The following is a 21,286-nucleotide window of genomic DNA, read 5'->3' on the forward strand; positions in this document are numbered from 1 at the left end:
AGTGACTAAGATAAAATTAAGGCATCTGTGCTCAGATATTAAAATAAAACTGCCCTTCAGTCCCAATATGTGGAAAACTTTCAAACTTAATTTAGAAAAATACTGCTGGAGTACAATTATAGTGATCAGTAGGAAACACTGTGTTTTATCTTCTGTTTTATCTTTTAATTAGGCCTATTTGGTGCTCTTGTTACATGTTGCTAATCTGTTTTACTAATAAGTCGACATCAATCAACTGGCAACTAGCAAATGGGGCAGTGTAAGTCAGCTACCTTTCTCTATCAATGCTGAAGCCGAAGTCCATTTGTTATATTCATTGCCTTGAAGGCTTGGAGTATTTTTCATGTTTATCTCAAATTCTAAAGTAATGTCATTATTGAATACTGCATTTTAAACATTGTCTACTCCTGCCCACTAAAAATGTGAGTAAGGAGAAAAGGTGAATTTCAACTGGAGGAGGAGAAGAAAAAAAAAAAAAGAAAAAAAAGAAAAAGCTTTTGGTAAGTGTTCAGTATGAAATTATGAACTTGAGAATGGATTCTTGATACTATCTCACTATTTTTATACCTCATGAAGTCTGGGATCCACTTTTAGTTTGTGATGTTTTTTAAAGTTAAATCCAATAGCTGATATATTGTGCAATGGAAATTGAAAATATTTTCAAAATCTACAAGGGCTTGGTTACCTGTCAGTTTTAAATTGGATACTGCTTGAAGCTGTAGTTAAATATTCTTAACTATAGCTTATCATTTGATGTTTTCCCTGCAAGCTGGGTTATTAAGTGTCATGTTTGAAATGTTTATAAGAGAGACATGATATATCTCATAGTCTTTGGAAAAGAAAGCAGATAGTTTTAATTAATGTCTGTTGTTAGTTTCCACCATGGGAGGTTAGGTAAAGATTTTCATCCCCAAAGATGAAGTAATTACATGCTTTATATTCTCATAAAAACTACTGCTCTTCAGTGTTCTAGATAGACTTGAACTCTCCACCTTCAAAATAAATTATTGATGGAAATTTATTGCAATATATAAAATCATTTATTGAAGATGAATGAGAAAAAAATACTATTTCTTTGGACACAAGAAGCAGGGAACTCAGTTTTAAAATATTTTTTTTGCCATATAATACACTGTAAAAAATGCTTGAACATACCACAGATATTTTACGGTTTAAAGTATAGAAATTTAAGCAAAATGTCCATCTTTCAGATATAAGAAATATTACATGACCTCTGGCTTAGGAAGTTTGTGTATGACTGCCAGAAGCTGGCAGTATATGCCAATGGAAGGATGAGTCTAAACATGCATTCAGTGTTATCTTTTTAAAATGTTCTGTCTGCTGTTGACTGCTTCTGGAAAGACAGTACATAGCTGGATGGTGTGGGGCAGATTAGTGGTGTAATCAATGAAAGGATGGTTGGTGCGCTATTGGTAATCACTATGAGGCTCTTCACTTGTAGGTGCAGGTAAAACGTACATGAATTAGAAGGTAAGTTTTAAACAGATGTATGTTTTTACAGGTGCAGAAGAAGAGTATATAGGGGTGAGATAGGTGTGAATAACATTTCAACTGCTTACTCATTTGATAATTTTGAGCTGTAATCATATGCAGTGAAGCAGGTAATAGCTACAATAGATGATATCTCTATTCTAGCTTTTTAAGAACCTAAAGATCAGTGGCTGCATTGGGCAGCCTGTATAGTCTGAAGGAATATTATTTTACGTTGTCCATTTCAGAGTGACATAACAGAATGTTATCTGAGTAGAGAAACTTCTCCCCGTGTTTTTCTTTTTAATATCAGACTTTGAAAGGGAAAATACTGATCTTATGAAACGCGTACCTACAGTACTTAATGTAGTTCGTGGAAGATTTTCGGCTTCGTTGTTTCTTCTGGGCCACTAGGGGGCATGGGACGACACTTTTTTTTTTTTCCTTTTTCCCGTGTCCTGTCATCTGCATATTGATCTCCTGTTCATAGTTGATTTTATTTCATAAGTTTCTGTTATCTGACTTCAGTCTGTGTAGGTTCTAGGGTCTTTGCCCTATGTCTCAATTAACATAACCTGGTTCTATGGTCGAGATGCATGTTTGTCATTTGAGAAACAATAAGGTTTTTATATGTGTTACATTTTTAAAACCTCTTACTGTTTTGAGGATGCATAAAACTAAGAACAGAATGAAACAGTGAATCAGCATTTTGCACAGCCTGGGAAATGAGGGGGCAAACTTACCAACTGTAAAATAAAATTTAAAAAAAGCTAAAACTTATCTTCTGCATAATTACAAAGAACTGCTGTAGAGATGAAATTACAGAAATGACTAGTAGAGCTCAAGACTGGTATCTTGTGTTAAGGGGTGCATTTTCCTACAGATTTGCGAAACTGAGCAGAATTTAAAAGACAGTGCTCATGGCAGCTTTAAAAGAAGGCTTAATCCTTTGCAAACTACAGAAGTTGGACTTAGTTGGCTTTTGAACCAGGCAATTTGTACATTAAGAAGAAAATGGAAGGCTCTTATGTGAATGATTGTCATGAGGGGAAAAAGTCTAATACACTGAGGCTGTCTCTGATACTATTCTATTACGCTTCCTACTTTCCATAGGAAGTTGTTTGACTTGTCATTAAAAGCACAGATCACCGAATGATTGTCTGTTGAATGACTATTATTTGTATCTTGTATACTAGGTGAAATGCAAACCCTTGAGTCCTCAGGTGCTTTTGTTGCAATTACGATTTTTTGACAAAACAAAGTCAGACACTATATTTTGGGGTCTGTCCACAACTTTAAAAATAGAGAAAAAAAGCACCCAATTCCTTTCTATATCATTAAGTTGAAGTCTTTCTGAGGAAAGAAATAAATTATTATTAAAATTTAGTAACCTTAAAAATGTCTTAGGTGATATGGCCTCTTGTGATTGTGGAAAAGCTAACACATTCACTGTTTGGAGGGGGAAAAAGAAAAGTATACCCCAGGTGATTTGGAATGGGTGGCTAGGACATCAGAGAGCAGTACCGTCCTAGGCATCTTCCTCTCCTATTCTATCTCTTGTACTCCAACACTACAGTAATTAAATGACATAAATTGCTCTGTGCGATGTAGGTCTGTGCTTTGTAGGTCTGCACCTCTCTTTCCAAGTTACTTTGGAGCTACGTTGACTAATTTCATTGTGCTGATGTTATATTCTGTCCTTCCTTCTGTGGAGTAAACTAGAATCGTCTACAGGATCCAGTTCTCCAGAAACTGAATATGACATTCAAAGTGCAGATGCTATCGGATTGAACTGTCATCTTACAGAACAATATGGATTGTCTAGTTATACAGATTATTAGAATGCTCAGGCAGTCAAGGAAATCTTTTTTTGTGCTGTTAATTTCTTTCCACATTTCACTGAAAATAAAAAACTATTTATTGAAACGTTTCACTTGTAGAGGGAAGAACTACTGTATTTATGTCCTGTTAAATCCATCATGCAGTGACAGTCTTAAAAAAAAAAAAATGGTGTTCCCTTTGGTGTTCTGATGTGGTAGCAAATTAAAATGTTTTTTGCACATTTTTGATAGACATGAAAAATTTGATTTAGGCATATTTGGTACTTGAAACAACGTGACCTCTTTGGAATATTTTCATATCACTTTTGTTATTTTTTTCATGTTCCGAGAGTAGTTTTCTTGTGTAGGTTTGATTTCTTCCTTATTTTGTCTTCATATAAAATACAGAATATTTTTGTGATAATACTACTACTGTGAAATTGATGTAAAAGAAAAAAATAAATCAAGAATTAGTCTGAGAAGTAATTAAATTTGCTTTTTTCTTTATACAGGGCCAGCTTTCAATATTGCAAGAAAAAATAGATCATCTTGAACGCCTTTTGGCAGAAAATAATGAGATTATTTCAAACATACGAGATTCTGTGATCAATCTGAGTGAATCAGTAAAAGATGGTCAAAAAAATCCAGTGGCTATAAACTTCAGTCAAGGATCCCAGTCGGAGCTCTTTCCTTCTGCTCTCACTCTGCTTTCAGTTGATTCTGAAGACTGTTTGTTTGCTTCAAAAAGTGGAAGTCGTACTTCGGGTGTGCAGGTAAGCAGAATGTCTTTCTTATTCTCTTAGTTGCCATTACCTTTTATGGTTCTGAAAACATCTATGTAGAAGTAAAAGCCTGCAACTAAGCCTCTTACCTAAGAACTCTTCAACTGGCTGTTGTTGTATTTAACAGAAAATGTTGTGAAACTGTTCCTTTCTACCTTTTCTAAACTGTCTAGAAACAAAATGTAATTATGATGACCCAACATGTCAGAGTGCTTTGAAGTTCTTAAAAACAAACAGTATGAAATCAATCATTTCTTTTTGTTTATTGCTTAGTATCCTCAGAAGTTCTTAGAGGCTCTCAAATTCATTCTTACTTCCTGATAATCTTGTAAAAACTGGTGTAGAATAATCTGGGAATCTTGATTTAAACAGGTTTTACTTTTAGGGTCATGAAAAGGAGATGAAGTTTGCTTAGTAGTTAATTGTTTATAACAATCTCTAGTATTGTGCTCTACTTTGAATATCAGTTGTGTGTTTTGACGTTCTCATGACTCTCTAGTCTGTATAGACACCTTTCTCTAATAGTAGAAACATATATCCTGTTGACTGGTTGACATGAACTGGTCAGGCTGGAGTTTTAAAAGTCAAATTCTTCAAGCTCAATTTATTTCACTTTCTGGTGATGCTTGTGAGTTCATTGACTCTTATATATTCAGTTTTAATGCAGTGTTTCAGGAATGCTAAGAATACTGTGTGAAGTTTGTGATCTGTATGGTTTTTGGGAGTCTTGTGGGAGTGCTATAAATATTCATAGTACTCTAAAGCAAAGATTACATTTTGAATTCCAGCTTTCTCTCATTCTACAAGTGAAGGTGTTTCTATTGGAGGCAAAAGACAGTGGACTTAAGATGAATACGTTTACACATGTGAACAATTGTAACCTATGATTTATCATTTATAATGCTTTTCTGCTCTTCAGGGATAGGCACTTCCTTAATATGTCTCTCATGGAGAAAGATTTTTAAGGGTAGTAATATCTAATTTACTGTGTATTGCGTGTTAAGACTTACGCATTAGCCTTAACTTGTTTTCATGATGGTGGATTGTTAACAAGTTACTCCTCTCACAGTCTGTTTTTGTATTAAGTTTTTTTAGGTGAATTAGAAGAAGGTTAAAGTGAATACAAATATTAAGAATTTCGAGGTGAAATGTTTTGGCTTACGCTATAGGACCTGCTAACTTGTCATGATTAGCAAGTATGTGTTTTGTAGCAGAGTGTTTCATCTATCAAATAGTATTACTGTGCTCTTTATATCTGTTGTAGCTTCCATGGAAATAAACAGAATTTTGGAGCTACCTATGTAATTTGCTGTGTGATGGTTTTCCTTACTTTTAAGTCTGTATGCATTTATATTTAGGTTGCAGGAAATGTTCTCAATCCTGTTCCTGAATTCTCACTTACACAGGCTGAGAATGTCAGTGAATCAGTATCTTGTAGTCATGTGTTATCAGCCATATATTATTAAGTAAGTGTAATACTGCTTTATATACAATTTATTATTGTGCTAGTCTGAGTCACGTTTCAGTTACGGAATCTAAAATCTTGGTGTTAGCAGATTTCTGGTAGCACCAGTTAACCTAAGTTAACTAATCTAAGTTGCAGTGTTTGAATGGCTTTACTGTGTAATGACTCACCAAAGATGATATACTCTGCAACCTGAGTTTATTTATTTTCTTCTAAATTTTATAGAGTGAGAAATTCTGAGCAGATTATTTGAAGAGTATTTTTTAAATTTTTAAACAGCTTATGAGTGTTAATTATCTGCTGTTCATAAATATTAACTTAAAACTATTGATTTGGACCTTTATTCTTCTGTGTTTGTCTTTAAAGAGAATATATGACAAAGAAATGAGAGATTAGAAAGAAATGAGAGAGCATAGATGAGATTTAATGTTTGGATAATAATTGCAATGGAGAACGAACACAGAAGATGCTTCACTGAATTAATTATGGGAATCCATTATAGTTATCCATAATGGAGAGGCCATTAGGAGAACAGATTCAAATTTAGATTGAAAACCTCTGGTATTTCAATGAGAAATATTACTAGGTTTTGTTATTCCAAGAGGTTTATTTTCTTTGTGTAAGCTGGTGGAGATAGTGTACTAATAACATGAGAACCAAAAGGTTCTTGAATAGTATTGGTGAAGGATGATTTTTAATGGGAAAATTGTAAAACAAGAAATGACACACTTAATTACTTACAGCATCCTTCCTACTTTATGGTGTAATAGAGCTGGCTGCTGAAAATAACATTCAGCTGAGAATTTAACTGATTGCGAGGTATGTCCTCTTTGTCCCCTTCAACCACTGAACTATCTAATATTGTGCATAGTAATGTAGCTCTGTTTAAAACCAAGCATGAGTTCTGCTGTTTTTTTGTGGGTTTTTTTGTGTGTTGTTTTGTGTTTTTTTTGTTGTTGTTGTTTTTTGTTTGTTTTTTTTTTTTTTGTTTGTATTTTTAAGAGAAAAAAGTGACCTGAAGAGGCATGAATTGTGTTTTTAATTTCTTTAGTTTGCACATCCGCAACTTCTCAGGGTAATGTGTTTCAGTGCCTTACCACCCTGTAACTAAAGAATTCGTATGTAACACCTAACATAAATTCCCCATTTTGTAGTTTAAAGCCATTGCCTCTTGTCTTATCACTGTCAAACCATGTAAAAATTTGATCTGCCTCCTGTTATAAGTCCCCCTCTAGTACTGGAAGGATGCAGTGAAGTCTCCCCAGAGCCTTCTCTTCTGCAGGCTGAGCAAGCCCAGCTCCCTTAAACGTTCTCTGCAGAAGAGCTGTTCCAGCCCTCTGATTATTGTCATGGCCCTCCTCTGGACCATGAAGTTCAGGGTCTTGATTCTGCTCTTTTTGCCATTGCCATATTCCTTATGATCAACCAGGGCATTTTTGTTTGACTTCTCATTAGTTGAGCTCTGAAGCTTGGATAAGGTGATTCTTGAATATTAGACGCTTCTCTTGGGTCCTTCTTTTCTTCAGGGCCTTATTTGTTGAGACTCTTCCAAGGAAAGAGACTGAAGTCAGTTCCTTTGTAGTCGGATGTTGTGTTCATCCTTTTTTCCATTTCTCATGACTTTGAATTCTAACATCTCCATGGTTGTGTTTGACCATCCCCAGAAAGCCCCTCCTTGTTTGTGTGGGTGAGATTCAGCAGGGTGCCTCTCATTACAGATTGTGATGGAAGGAGCTTCCTGTTTGTTTCTGCCTTGCTGTGTTGGTAATTGGCGTGGGTGAGCTGCCACTGATTCTTGCAACCCAGGTCTGCAAACGTGATGTTGCTCCCATCTGTCTGCAGAGGGCCTTAGCAGCTGTCAGTCAGGCAGCCTATTCCAGATACCCGCTGCAGTGCCATCCGAACTATCTTTTTAATCCTTATGGATAATCTCTCATTTGGCTCCTTTGTCTGTATGTAGTAGAACTCCATGCACTTGTGCTTTTTCACAAAATGGGTAATTCCCCTACTTTGTCTTCCCAGCCTGTCTTTCCTCAGGAGCTTGCATTCCTTCATTTCAACACTGTAGATTTTGGAGCCATCTTGCTTTGTCTTACTGTAGGCCCTTTGATAGTCAACCTTGTCAGTAAATTCCCTACCTCACAGGTCTGCTGAAAACTCTCTCTTACCCATCATTCCTAGCAGAAAGCTCTCACTACCATGGAATCCATTTTACAGGCAAAGATCACTTTGTCCTGCCAAATGAGAAGTGTCCTATCTTTTCTGAGCAGAAACTGATCTGCAGACAGGGGTGTCGTGGTCATAGAATCTCAAATCCTGTTTTCAACACCACTTCTGCACCCAGTTATTGATCTCAGCTATCACATCTTTTCCCCTCAGTGTCCGGATTGAGAAAAACATCACCTGGACTTTCATGTCCTTGACGATGGCCTCTTAAGCCCTGCAGTCACTTCTAAAATTGCGCAGGTCGCCCTTGGCGGTGTCATTTCTGCCCATGGAAGAGCAACAAGAAGGAGTAGTCAGAGAGCTGAGCAGGCTTGGAGCTCTGTAACAACCTGCATCTGGACCCCTGGCAGGAAGCAAACCTTAATAGATGGCACACCGCATCATTGACTTATTTCAGAGAACTCCAGGATTTGTTTCCTGAGTTGCAGTTCCCAGATCATGAACCATGTGAGCATAGTCTTGGATCCCTTTTTATCTAATGCATATTATATATGTATATGTATATGATTAATATATATTGAATATATTGTGGACTGTACGAATTGGCATCTTGCAGAATGTAGAAACCTTTATATGAAATTCAGGCATCGCACTTTAGAGAGACTCATAGGGAATGTGTGTGCCTCCCATGAGTGGTTGCTTTTTAAATAAATATGTTTTTATGTTTGGTACTTCAAAAGAATTTTTCAGTCTTATGTTCTATTATTGGTAACAGGCAAATTTGCGGAGTATGCTCATCATTTTCCACAAAGAATGCATTTCATAGAAGAATCATATTTCTTGAAAATAAAATTCTAGGAAAGCAGGGAAATGTTTTTTGCCTACTATCCATATCTGTTCTCCTTGAATGGACAAAACAAAATGTATGTGCCTGCTACTGTTGCACCTGTATTTTCTCTTAAGCAGTGTTGTTCAAGGGTGGAAGCAATTCCAGCACAGCTGTGATGGGACATTACCTCATGCAACTCACATAATTAGTCAAGGCCCAAGTGAGGCACTAGGTGAGGTCTAGGTTTATGATGGCTTGTGTTCCAACTTGTGTTTATGTGCATGCACAATCTTAGTCCTGAAAACAGTTTGTGCTTTATGTATTTAACTTATATTTTTCCCGAATGTGTGCCTTCCCCTTAGATCATTCTCTCTAGGTGAGATTCAGTGGCTTTTTTTTCTTTCCTGAAAGCACATGAAGACTGACAATTCCAAATGCCATATGTCTGTTAATTTTTCTTCCTAGCTCAGTCATGAGTTGTTTAACTTGAGTTGTTGGAGCAGGTGTAGAAGTCTACCAAAAGAATAAAACTCTTTCTTGACTGCTGTTTTCAATTTTGCCCAGTCCTTGTGAGTGCTGAGTAAATTTCACACAGCTGACATTTGTTTTGGGCCCAACTAAGCCTCTGGCTTGATTTGTAAGTAAATAAAAAAAGAGTTAAAAATGGCTTTTTTCCCCTCTTTTTAATTCTTGACGGACTTGAGTATATTAGAATATAACTTCTAAAATGCATGCATTTGCCAAATACCCTGAATAAAATGAAAGGGGAAAGAAGGTTGGGTGTTGGATCAGCTATGTGCTCCAACTGTGCAAATAAAACAGATAAGAAATATACGAATCAAATCTGTGTTTTGCGAATGCTGAATACAGAATTTTAAGAAGCCTATATATTGAAAGCCAAAGGCAAAAGTGGAAAATGTAGTTTGATAGAAGTTGAAGCAGCAATTTTGCTATTTAAAGGGAGCTGGCTGAAGGTTGGCTCGGGGTAGCTAATCACTGTTTTCAACACTGGCATATAGAAGAAACTGAAAAAAAAAAAATAGCAGAGCTGCTGTCTTAAGCATCGAGGTTTTGACTTCCTTACAGTTACTGCTTTATTGATGTCTTATAGTGTGGCCAGGTAAAAATATCCCTTGTAATGAGGATTATTTTTTTAATGTCAGTTTATACATACTTATGGTAGAAACCCACATTATCTGAAACATTTAGAAACTGAAAATTCTTTTCATCTTAGTTCATCCTAGAATAACTTGTACCTTTTAGCTGCCGTAAGTGCAGCATTACGATTTGTGATTAAGCAGTGTGTTTACATTGGCAAATCACAAACTCTATATAATGCAGGAAAAAACAGCTTCCAGTGGAAGACCTGAGATGACTTCATGCAGAAGTGTGTCTTTTTAGGTGGCTACCAAATCAGAATGGCTGCCTGTTGGAACTTTAACTGAGTAATGTAACATTACTCTTACTAGTGTAAAATAATGTAAAAATAACATTTTTGCTTGTATTATTTTTCTTAGGCATTACAAATGTATGCATGTATTCCTAATTCTCACTGGATCCCACATTTCCAGGGCTTATGTCTCTGACATGAAGACATGTTCCCAGCTGAGGAAAAACTATGCTGCAGTCAGGATGTATAAGTAATTTCCTTTTCTTTTATCCTTTTATATATTCTTTTATATGGGAGCACAGGTGAAGGTAGTTCAGCTGTGCTCCTGGAAGGGGTGGAGCTTGACTCCACCTCTCCCAGATTCCATTTAAGGGCTGACCACCACTAATGTAGCATCTCTTTCTGGAGTTTGCTCTGTTGTGGAGTTCTTGAGGCGAGCCTATCTTGACAAAGGCGAGCACCTATCTTGAAGGACTCAGAGTTGGTGAGTGCTTTTCCTTAGTTACCCTCTAGCTATTCATTTCCATCTATATTTGTACTATTCCAACCATACAATACCATACTCATATTATTTCCACTGTACAAATACCATACTTGTATTATTTCTTCCATACTCACTTTCTTTAAAAGAGTTCTGCTCTGCTTGGAGGGAACTTCTCTTCTGTGCTTATAAACTCACTTCATCTATGCATCAGGTATGAGCACATCCTGTCTTCAAGGCAAAACATTTTTTGCATGAACATTTTTTGCACCACACATTCAAGTACCAAGGGACACACAGAAAATGTGCTAGAATAACTGCAATCCTAATGATCTTAGAATCATAGAATCCTTAAGAGTTGGAAGGGAGCTAGGCCATCTAGTCCAATTCCCCTTCAAAGAACAGGGACACCACAGCTAAATCAGGTTGCCCAGGGCCTTATCCACCCTCACCTCGAATGTCTCCAGGGATGGGGCATCAACCACATCACTGGGCAACCTGTTCCAGTGCCTTACCATCTTCACTCCAAAGTAATTTTTCCTTCTATCTAACCTATATTTACCTTTGAGCTTGAAACCATTTCCCCTTGTTTCTTCATCACAGGCTGCACTAAAGAGCCTGTCCTGTTCTTTCCTGTAGCTTCCCTTTAATTACTGAAAGGTAGCTGTCAGGTCACCTTGGAGCCTTGTTTTCTACAGGCTGAACAGCCCCAGCCCTCTCAGCCTGTTTTCATAGGAGAGATCCATACTGTGGATCATTTCTGTGGCCCTGCACTCGATGTGATCCAACAGGTCTTTATCCTCCTTTACACAGTTTTGCAATGCTGTTCTGAGATCGATGTTCTTTCTTAAATAGTAAAATGTAATTTATGTTTTACATGCTGGTTCATTTCTCATCTTTCTTCTCACAGGATTGTGAATATCGTGAAATTTGTGTGCTGAGGAAAACAGCAGGAAAAAAGCACTAACTTTTTATGCTCTTATAATTTCTGCCAGCACTGTTGTAGCACAAGTTAAAATAGCTGTCTTGTTCTGTTTGGGATGGTATAAGATGGCAACTTGAAGTTCAGCTTATGTTTTGAACCTAATATTATGCAGTTCAAATTAACAAATTTGTAGTTTGCTCTGCTTTACCTGCTGTGAAATTAAACTGAAATTGTTAAAATCCTTACCTTCTGAAAGTGGGTTTGTTTTTATTTGGCTTTAATTATCACCTGAGTGCACAGCTCTGGAAAGATCTTCATGGAATGAAACCTGTTGTTACCGATAATCTTACATTGTGAATTGCTTTCAAGCTGAGGAAGACTTTAAGCTAGTTAGCTTTGTTGGTTTTTTTTGTGTACTTCTTGTGAAAATTCATATACCTATGTTTAGATTTTAAAGATGAATTTAGAAGGTAGTTTTTGTTATATTTTGTTTGGGAAGAATGTTATGATATCTTTCTTACATAATTCAAAAATACAAAGCAAACTTTGGAAGTATGCAAGGAGCTTCATCTTACAATTAATCTCTCCCTTTGTAACGAACAGGCTGATCCAGTAGTACTGCTGGTTTTTGAAGAAATGAACTTTGGTTTAATAGAATTCTTTTTGATGAATTTCTATTTTATATTTTATATTTATCCCTTTTTAGATGTTGGATGTCTATGACATTCTTCCTTTCGATAATCCAGATGGTGGCGTTTGGAAACAAGGATTTGATATTACGTACAATGAAAATGAATGGGACAGTGAACCACTTCAAGTTTTTGTTGTGCCTCACTCACATAATGATCCAGGTAATACTTCTTATTCCAGTATGGAGAGGCTTTTGAATTAAGATATGTTCTAAAGTTTCTGTTATAATCTGAGTGTTTTTGAAGCATGCTACATAATTTGTTACATCTAAGTTTAGTAAAACAGTCAAAGAAATACAATTTTAATGCTGTTGACTTGAAGGGACAACTTGTTATGATGGACTTAGTAGTTGGATACATTAAGTGGAGTTAAAAGTTGAGTGCTGTTATTGGAAGATAATATTCTGTGGTTGTGTTGCTGTTAAACACAACTTATTCATTGGTGCATCAAAAAAAATCTGTTCTTATTTTGATTTCCTAGTGTAACTTGGATATTAAATCCTCAGCTTCTGCTAAAGGAATGTAGTTTCTGGTAGATGTTGTGTAGTCAAAAACCTCAGACTTGCTATTGAAACATTCCCTACTCGGCTGTCTGTCCCCTAGCCCAGGAAAGCTACAGTGGGATAATATGAAGCCTTCACTTATACTGAAATCTGACTAAGATAGGTAATTTGGATGTGACTTTGAAAACTCTAGATACTCAAGAATAAAAGTATATGAACACTATAATCTGGAGTGACTGCTTTATACTGTTCTGACAGCTAAAATATTGTACAGTAAAGCTACTCAGAGGAAATCATGATACAGACTGATCCGTATTTTTGTTGAACTGTCTTTAAACCTGTGTCAGTGTGTTTCCTCTCTGGTTCTGCTCCTGAAAACTTTTCCAATGAAAGCTACACTGTGCAGTTGTCTAATGAATGTGAAACAACACTTAAGGAATGTGCAGCACTTTCTAAATCTCTCAGCTCTTTGTAAAATGACTTATCGAGTCTACCTCTCTCTCTTCTTTCTAATGATGCTAATAAGATCGTACTCTAACTGCAGGGAGTAGACTGGGATCTCATTAGAGGCTGACAGTTGCCGGTTGTCACCTCTGTCCTCAGATGATTTTAACTGCGTTGAAAAATAACCTCTGCACAATGTGCATGATGCTTGGGGGTTACAGGTAGAAGCTTAAAAGAGCTTTGCTTAAAACTTCTTAGGTGTCCATTAACATCATGAGGTTTGATAAAGACTCAGTGTTCTGATACTAATTTCTCATCAAGTGCAGTATATGACAGTGAAGGCTAAGAGACTGCATTTTCAGTCAACGTTTTCCTTGCCTCTTTTCAGGAGAGCAGATTTTTGATCACTGAATGTTAACTTTCAGATCACTTGTTCTGATGGGCTTTTCCAAAACTAACCAGGAGACGGATGCTTTCTTATTCTAATGCTAAATATGCTGGTTTATAACTGCCTAACTAGATGTATGAGAATGGTAGATTCGTCCTTTTCCTACTTTGAAGTACACTACTCTGTTTACTCTCCATATGAATTCCATAAAGGCACAGTTTCTGACAAAGTCAGGGTTTTCCCTTGTGTATATATATTTTTAAACATAGCCCTTTGTTCTTTTTTTTTTTTTTTTTTTTTTTTCCTACGGGCTTTAGTAATCCTGTTGTCATTATTTTTATTATTTTAACCTGTTCTCTAGACATTCCATCTGTAACAGTCTTCTGTGTAAGATCAGATTGGTATGATTTTGTTCTACTACCTGCCTTGTCTAACCAGTGCTTCGTACATAACTGAACAATTTCTTTTGCTATTCTGGAAGGTCTCTTTGGACCTAACCTTCAGCTTTCTGCTTCATTCTTTGCTTAATCTTTATATCTACGGATAATAGAGTTATGGAAAGGCTTGGATTGGAAAAAAACTTCATCTAGTTCCAGCTCCCCTGCTGTGGAAAGCCTTGCAATACCCCAGATGGAGCTTCATTAGTACAGAACAGGTGCAGCCCATGGTACTGTTGGGCCTTTTGGGCTTCAGGCGTTTGCTGGTGACTCATGTCCAGCTTTCTGTCTACCAGGACCCCCAAGTCCTACTCTGTAGGGTTCTAATCAGCAAGTTCTCAGTCAGCACAGAAATCTGGGATTACTGCAACTCAAGTACAGCTCCTTGTGGCTGGCCTTGCTGCACCTTATGAAGTCCTCATGAGCCCACTGCTCAGGCTTGTCCAGATACCTTTGGATGATTTTTTTTCATTCTATTATATCAACTCTTCTACTTGGCTTGGTGTCATCTGCAAGCCTTGCTGAGGGTGCACTTGATCCCATTGTCTATGTCTTTAATGCTAAAGTTGTTAAGGAGTTAGCTGTCCCAATACCTTTGTGGAATTCCAGTCATCAGTGGCCTCTACTTGGACATGCAGCTGTTGATCACAGGCCTACAGAGGGCTGCAGCCATCCAACTAAATAGTCCAGCCTTTGAATTCGTATCTCTCTAATTTCAAGATAAGGATCTGGTGCAGTCCCATGTCAAAGGCCATGTGGAAGCTGAGGTAGACAACATCCATTGCCTTGCCTTTGTTCACCAGTGCTGTTGCTCCATCATAGAAGGCCGTTAGATCAGTTGGGATGAGCTGTCCTTCAGTGAAGCTAAGCTTGGCTGTCTTGGATGAGCTCCTCATTTTACATGTGACTTAATATAGCGTCCAGGAGAATCTGCTCCGTGATCTTCTGGGTACAGGCAATAAAAATCATTGTCTTGTCTTATCCCAGGTCTTCCTTTTTCCCATTCCTAAAAATGAGAATGATGCTTTCCTTTTTTCAATACCAAGGACTTCAACTGACAGCCGTGGCTTGTCAGATGCTATGGAATATGGCTTGGCAACCACCTCAGCCAGCTAGTCCAGGATTCTGAGGTGCATGTCATTGGACCCCATGGATTGTGCACATCTCTCCTCATGAGGTGGACTTAGACTTCCTCTGCACTTACGTTGCTTTTACACTGAGGAATTTTGGTTCTAGGAGAAAAAATAAATAAATGTTGGTAACACATTGATGTTGTAGTTGCAGCTACTCAGTGCTGTACAGAGCCAAGGCTACATGCAGAGGAGGGCTCAAGAAGCTGTGAGGGAACAGGACTAGGACAGCTGGCTTAAACTGACCAAAGGGATATTCCATACTGTATGACATAATGCTGAAGGAGTTTTGAACAAGGTGGGACTGCATCTTGCTCTCTTCCACTGCTTGGCAGGCTAACGGGACATTGTCTGGGGGACAGTTAGTAATTGCTCGTGCATCATCTGTTATATACATTCATGTATATATGTAGTCATAAGTATCATCCTCTTGCTTTTCTCTGTCTTAGTACATAGTTTTATTTCAACCCGTGAATTCTGCATTTTTCTGTGTCATGGTTGGATTGTTTGTTGTCTGTGGAAAAAGAAACCAAACAAGAGAAAAGCGAAAACCCTTTTGATTTGGCAGTATTATTAAACTTCCAAGACAGGCTTTTCCAGAGTTAGTCCTGCCAGCCCCTTTTCTTGATTAACTTCTTGTCTCGTCGCTTGCAGAACTTTCTTACCCAGAAGGTATGTTTGCAGTGTGTCTGTCAGTTCTTTAATTTTACATCTGAGTGGTGGTGTCTTTTGGTGTGCTTGAAAGTTCAGTTTAACGAAGTTTAATCGGGTTCTACCAGGCAGCTTCACCAGACAGCAGTGTGCTGTCCCACTTCCAAGTGCAGGGGTGTTGGCCATTATGAATTTTGTCTCTGATATGGGTGCTTCTATCAACAGTCAGTTGTTTATTTTGGAGGGAATCAGTCATTAAATTAGCAAGGTACTTGTTCTTCCAGATCTCTGAAAGAAATCACGTATGTGGTTGCCTCTCATATGATAACATTTGAGTAATTCAGTGAAGTAATGAGACCTGTCGCTTTTCTTCTGTTGTGAATTTATTTTTTTCTCCTACATAGGTCATGCCCAAGGGCTTGTCCAATATATTGGCTGACATCAGAGATACCTTTCACCTTACTAACGTCTTGTTTTGGCTGTTAATATCTAAGCGATACATTTCTTGAATATAAAATCTGTATTTAGGAAACCAAGGAATCATCATTTCCTTGTGCTTACAATCTAAGTGTTTTCAATCACATTCAGATTTCTTAACTGATATGAAATAACATTGGACTGAGATATAGCACTGGTATGTGTAGTCCCTTCCTTGACTACAGGTGTGATTGTGTCACACTGTTTGCTTTAGGTAGACTGTTACCACAGGAAATCTTCAGACTTCTGGTAACAGCACTTCAGTGGAATTGTCTGTATTATGAAAATGCTTATTAATAAGCACTTGAAAAAGAGACTCTCTACACTCTTGTGTAGGTAATGGTTACATGATTCCTTTTCCACTGAGAATTAAAAGGCATGATGCAAAGGAAATGCCTTCTGGCAAAAAAACCTTTAAGGTATGATGAAGCTACATTGTAAAAATAAACCTGAAAAATATTTACTAATAAATAGGGTTAGTTGATAAAGATTTAACTAATAGCTCTAGAAGCCTAAAATTCTCATTCTGTATTATATTTTGTTGTCTGAGAGTACTTTAGCTTTTCACATAACCAGTTTTACCTCTGAAATCTGTAGCTGAAAGGCAAAGAAGCTGCCCTGAAGCAGAATCCTTGAAGAAAGAAAAGGTAGTTTTCAGTTCTGAGCTCTGTTTTTAGGTCTGATGCTTTGAATCACTTGATATTATAAGATGCTTATAAATCTGGCTTGCCTTCTTCCATGAGAACGCCACCAGAACCTGCAGAGTTAGATCTCTATGATTCCCCCATTGATAATAATATGCGCATAAGTTATTGGGAATATAGGTATGAGAATGAGTACCTCTCATGCTTTGGATGAATTCCAGGCATAATTGTGTTTCAGCTACTGGTAGTCAACGAAGATCAGAAAATTTTGCTAACGTAAAGTCAGAAGACTTTAAAGTTGACTGGCCCACCCCGTAGCATTTCTTGCTGTATTGACCATGAACTTGATAATGTTTTTTCAGTTAGCTATTATAGAATTGAGACTTGTGAACTTCATAATACATGTGTACATATTATTTGAGTGTTTGTTGCTGGATGTGATTATTACAGGCATAACACGAGCAGCTCATAAGTAGAGCCTACAGAAATTAGAACATTTCTTTTTTCCCCAGGTTTCTGCCTAAGTATATGTGAAAGTGTAGGTGCACATATATCAGGCCTAAATGCTGCTTTGGGAGACTCTATTAGTTATCTGTATCATCAGTTACATTGCCTTACTAGCCATTGCAATAACTCCTTTTTATTGCTTAAGATTGTCTGAGTTTCTCAGGTGGCAATCTCTGTAGCTTTAAGAAATGGATTGAAACATTAAGAGTAAAGAAAATTTTAAAACACTGTGTAGTTTCAGGTTTATTATCTGTTGACCAGATCTGGGTAGGGTTTTTGGATGACTTAGTTCTCCTGACATTCTTAGCTATTAAAATATAAGTACATGATATAATGATGATGCAGAAATTAAATAAAACCATTTGAATCAAATCTGAGTTTGTCTTTCAAAGTTTCTTTCAAATTGTAGACAGTGAAACTGAAAATTTACTAATTGATGTGTTCCTGTTGTTTTTGATAGGAAGTTTGAAATACAATCATTTCTGTTCATTTAGGCCTTAATAAACAGCCACAGTGTTTAACAGGGAAGTGTCCTAGGAGTATAAAAAGATGATACAGTATAAACTGAATGATGAGAGGTAATTTTGCTCTGTAGAGGAGGGTGACATCTAGAAACAGAAATGGCATCTGCAGAGCTGGGTGTTTGTTGGGTTTGTTTTGTGATGTTTTGAATTACAGCAATCTCAGTTTTTATTACTGGCTTCTCAGTATTTCTGTGGTTGCATGTAAGATGGTAGCTAACTTTTAGGTGAAGAGTTTTGGGTTTTTTTTCCACTTATGTCAGGACAGATCCACTGAAAACTGACAGTGCTATTGCAGAGTGCATGCTTTTGATTAATGATCAGTATAATTTTTCTTTCCATCTTAGGCATGAGGGCAGCAGATTTGTTATGTACACACCAGAAATAGATCTTGCCCTGTGTAAGCCACAGACACTATTCTCTCCATACTTATATACATATTATATATGTATATAATATATATATTATATATAATATTATTTTTATATATTTATACATTATATATATATAATTTTTATATATACATATAAAATATCTCATATTTCATAACAGATTTTGCTTTTGGTAATCAAATAGGTTGTTAGTTGTGATTATGAAAGTGTGTGTGTAACAGATACAGAATAATTCTTAGAATTTATTGAAGAAAAATCTCTTTGAAGCTGAAGAATGGTACTGGAAAAATAAAAGTACTTCTTTACCGTTTTAGGATTTTTCTTCCTGAATAGTATTTCTAGGAAGAATAACTTCGGGGCAAGGTCATGTTGTGCTTATCTTCTGAGTTCGCATAAATGTTGGAGGTGGCTTTCTGTCATTTTCTGGTTTATACTCTGCCAAATATTAAAAATGAGAATTAATCTTAAGACTGCTTTAACTTTTTCAGTTAGCTTTACCTCAGAGACAACATACTTTATCAGTGTTTTCTTTCCCATTGGCCAGAGAGAGTTGTTCATGTTTATTGGAAAGGCAGTTCTTGTTTGTGAAATTGGCATTGAGGTCTTCTGTCAGGACCTTTTTTAGGAAAAAAACATAGCAAAGCAGTAAACTTGTTTACTTGCTTTTCTTAGTTTTGACATGAATGATGTAAGATTTCTAAAAAGAATTGATGCATAGGCTTTTTAAGGGCTTTTGTTTTCAATTACTGCATCTACAAGCTTTTGGATCTCTTTGTTTTTAGTAGTTGTGTTCTTGTGTTACTGAATGTTTGTGTGTATGATTAGTTAAACACATACACTATTTTGAAGTTCTTGAAGGCATTGAACTTGTAGCTACATGTCAGCCAATCTTGTCTTTTTTGTTCTTTTTTTAAGCTTCCCACGTTACCCAAAGTATGGATATGATGTGAATCGAGACACCCTCCTTCAGCTTTTTGTCTTCCAGGATCCGGTTAATTGAGTGTTAAATGGAATGATATGAAATTAAAAAAAAAAAAAAAAAAGCCAACAACAGCATTTTTTAAACAAATTTGGCTGTGCATCTTAAAGTTCCAAGAATTTAAGTTTCACTACCTTGTTTTTTTACTTTTCTGGAAAGCTGTACAGTGCTTACTGAAATTCAGTGGTTTTACTTAATTGTGCGAAAAAACTGATTAATTCCTTAAATTTCTTCACTTACAAAAAGTACTGAAATGTAGGTTTCAGACTAAGGGACTTAGTGTGATCTACAGTAAAGTAACTTGGCAGTGTTAATCTAGTAACTGACAGTATTCAAGCCGTTCACTAGATACAGTTTAATATTTGCAAGGTTGATCTCTGATTCTTAGCATGATCAGGTAAAATGCTTTTATGTACTCGGGTTACTTTTTGCTTTATGCTAGTTTGTTCTCTTCTGTACTGATTTTTGTTTTGACGCTTTACCCATAACTCTTCTTGTGTGTTGTAAAGTTTCAGGGAGGAACTGAGATGGGAAGTATAGGGAAATGCTCTACAATTGTTATGAAAGTCAGTTGTGTTGACTTTGGGACACGACTCTTGGATTCTGTCAACCAGAAAAAAAAATTGTGTGAATACTAGGAAAAGTGGAGATAGAGGAAGTAAAACCTCAAACAGATAGATTATAATCTGTGGTAACTGATGGAATCTGATTTTTTTTCCACTTAAGTGGACAAATATGTGTGAGGTAATCCAAGGCCTCTATTCTTTGTATTATATTTGCAGAAAAGGAAGGTAACTGGCAAAGTCCTAAATACTCATTAAGTCAAGAATAGCATATGAAAAATAAGACAGTATATTTTTTTTCTTATTTACTGTTTTATTTTCAGAAACTTATTTTAAATTGAGAGTTGTGACTTTGCTGACATAACTATGTTTTGTTTTGGCAGTTACGCTGCTGCACTCTTTCCACGGTATTTGAATTTTTATTGTGATCCAAATACACTGGTAAACCTTTTTTTGTCAACTTAGGAATAAATGTTTAGTTTGTGTGTAAGCAAAGTATGAACTGGAGTTGTACTAAAATCTTAATGATGTTATGGACTAAGATGTGAATTAATTTTTGAGATGAATGTATCATATATGTAGCAATTGCAAGTAAATTTATTTATTGTTCTTTTCAACTTCTGATACTTAGGTTTGAATGTTTACAGCTCCACCAAAAGCTCCATTGAAAGCTCTCAAATTAATTTTCTTAATGAAATGTGGTTTTCTCCTCTAAGTTTTATATATGCAGAAACTTAGATGTGGAGATTCTTCTAGGTACAAAACATATATTTTTTTAATTTGTTTTTTGTGTCTTTATTGATGTTTTTCTTTAAAAGACATTGAACTAGCACTTTTCCTTAGGAGAGTTAGAATTTTCAAGGTAGAAATCAGACCTTTTTGGAAACTTGCAGCATTTTTGTTTGTTCCAGAATACTTTTGTTTGAGTTTGACCTTTACAAACTTGAGTGCAACCTGAAAATCAGACTTCCATAAATCTGGTAGTTATTTCTAGGTCCTGTACTTTATGATATGATTGACAATTTGATGTAAGCGGGGAAGTAACGTTATGTTCAATTCTTCCTAAGAATAATGCCATCTATCTATTATCATGAAAAGAAAGCAGAGTAGAATATTAATATTGATTTTTATTTTTATTTTATTTTATTTTTTTTAGAATTGTTATAATAATAAATTTAGAGTTTATACTGAAATCTTTTGCATTTATCCAACTGTTTTGAAATGATATTAACTAATTCCAGAACAGCTTCATGCTTATTGTTGGCTCTGTCATATGATAGCAGTGCCTTCATAGTACAAAAGCCAGGGGGAAAACTGGTAATCGGCGTGAAATCACTAGGGTCAGATTTATCCAGATAAAGTTCTCACATCTTATAGAAACTTTCACAAAATCTTAAAATGTAGATGCTGTAGGAATGGCTTGCAATTTCACTTGTGTTGTTCTGTACTTAATGTACATTACAGAAGCTCAGCTGCCAAGTTACTTTTGGCAGCGCACACATTCATGACAAGAGCTGGTATGAAGAGTAGAAATATTCTGCTTGTGTGTTAAGTAGGCAGGTTTATCTGCCTCCTTTTCCTAATTGCAATTATGGAAAGAAATCTTCCAAGT

At 36.3% G+C, this 21,286-nt stretch overlaps 1 protein-coding gene across 1 annotated transcript in view; it reads left to right on the top strand.

Moving 5' to 3' along the window:
• The window catches only part of MAN2A1 (mannosidase alpha class 2A member 1), a 109,270-nt gene that overhangs the window by 6,852 nt on the left and 81,132 nt on the right, over nucleotides 1-21,286 (top strand). Inside the window, exons 2-3 of the mRNA XM_072360356.1 lie at nucleotides 3,824-4,084; nucleotides 12,056-12,200. Of these exons, the coding sequence (XP_072216457.1) occupies nucleotides 3,824-4,084; nucleotides 12,056-12,200 (406 nt within the window). The remainder of the gene's footprint in view (nucleotides 1-3,823; nucleotides 4,085-12,055; nucleotides 12,201-21,286) is intronic.

Source organism: Excalfactoria chinensis, chromosome Z (genome assembly GCF_039878825.1).
Source record: "Excalfactoria chinensis isolate bCotChi1 chromosome Z, bCotChi1.hap2, whole genome shotgun sequence".
Taxonomy (NCBI): domain Eukaryota; kingdom Metazoa; phylum Chordata; class Aves; order Galliformes; family Phasianidae; genus Excalfactoria; species Excalfactoria chinensis.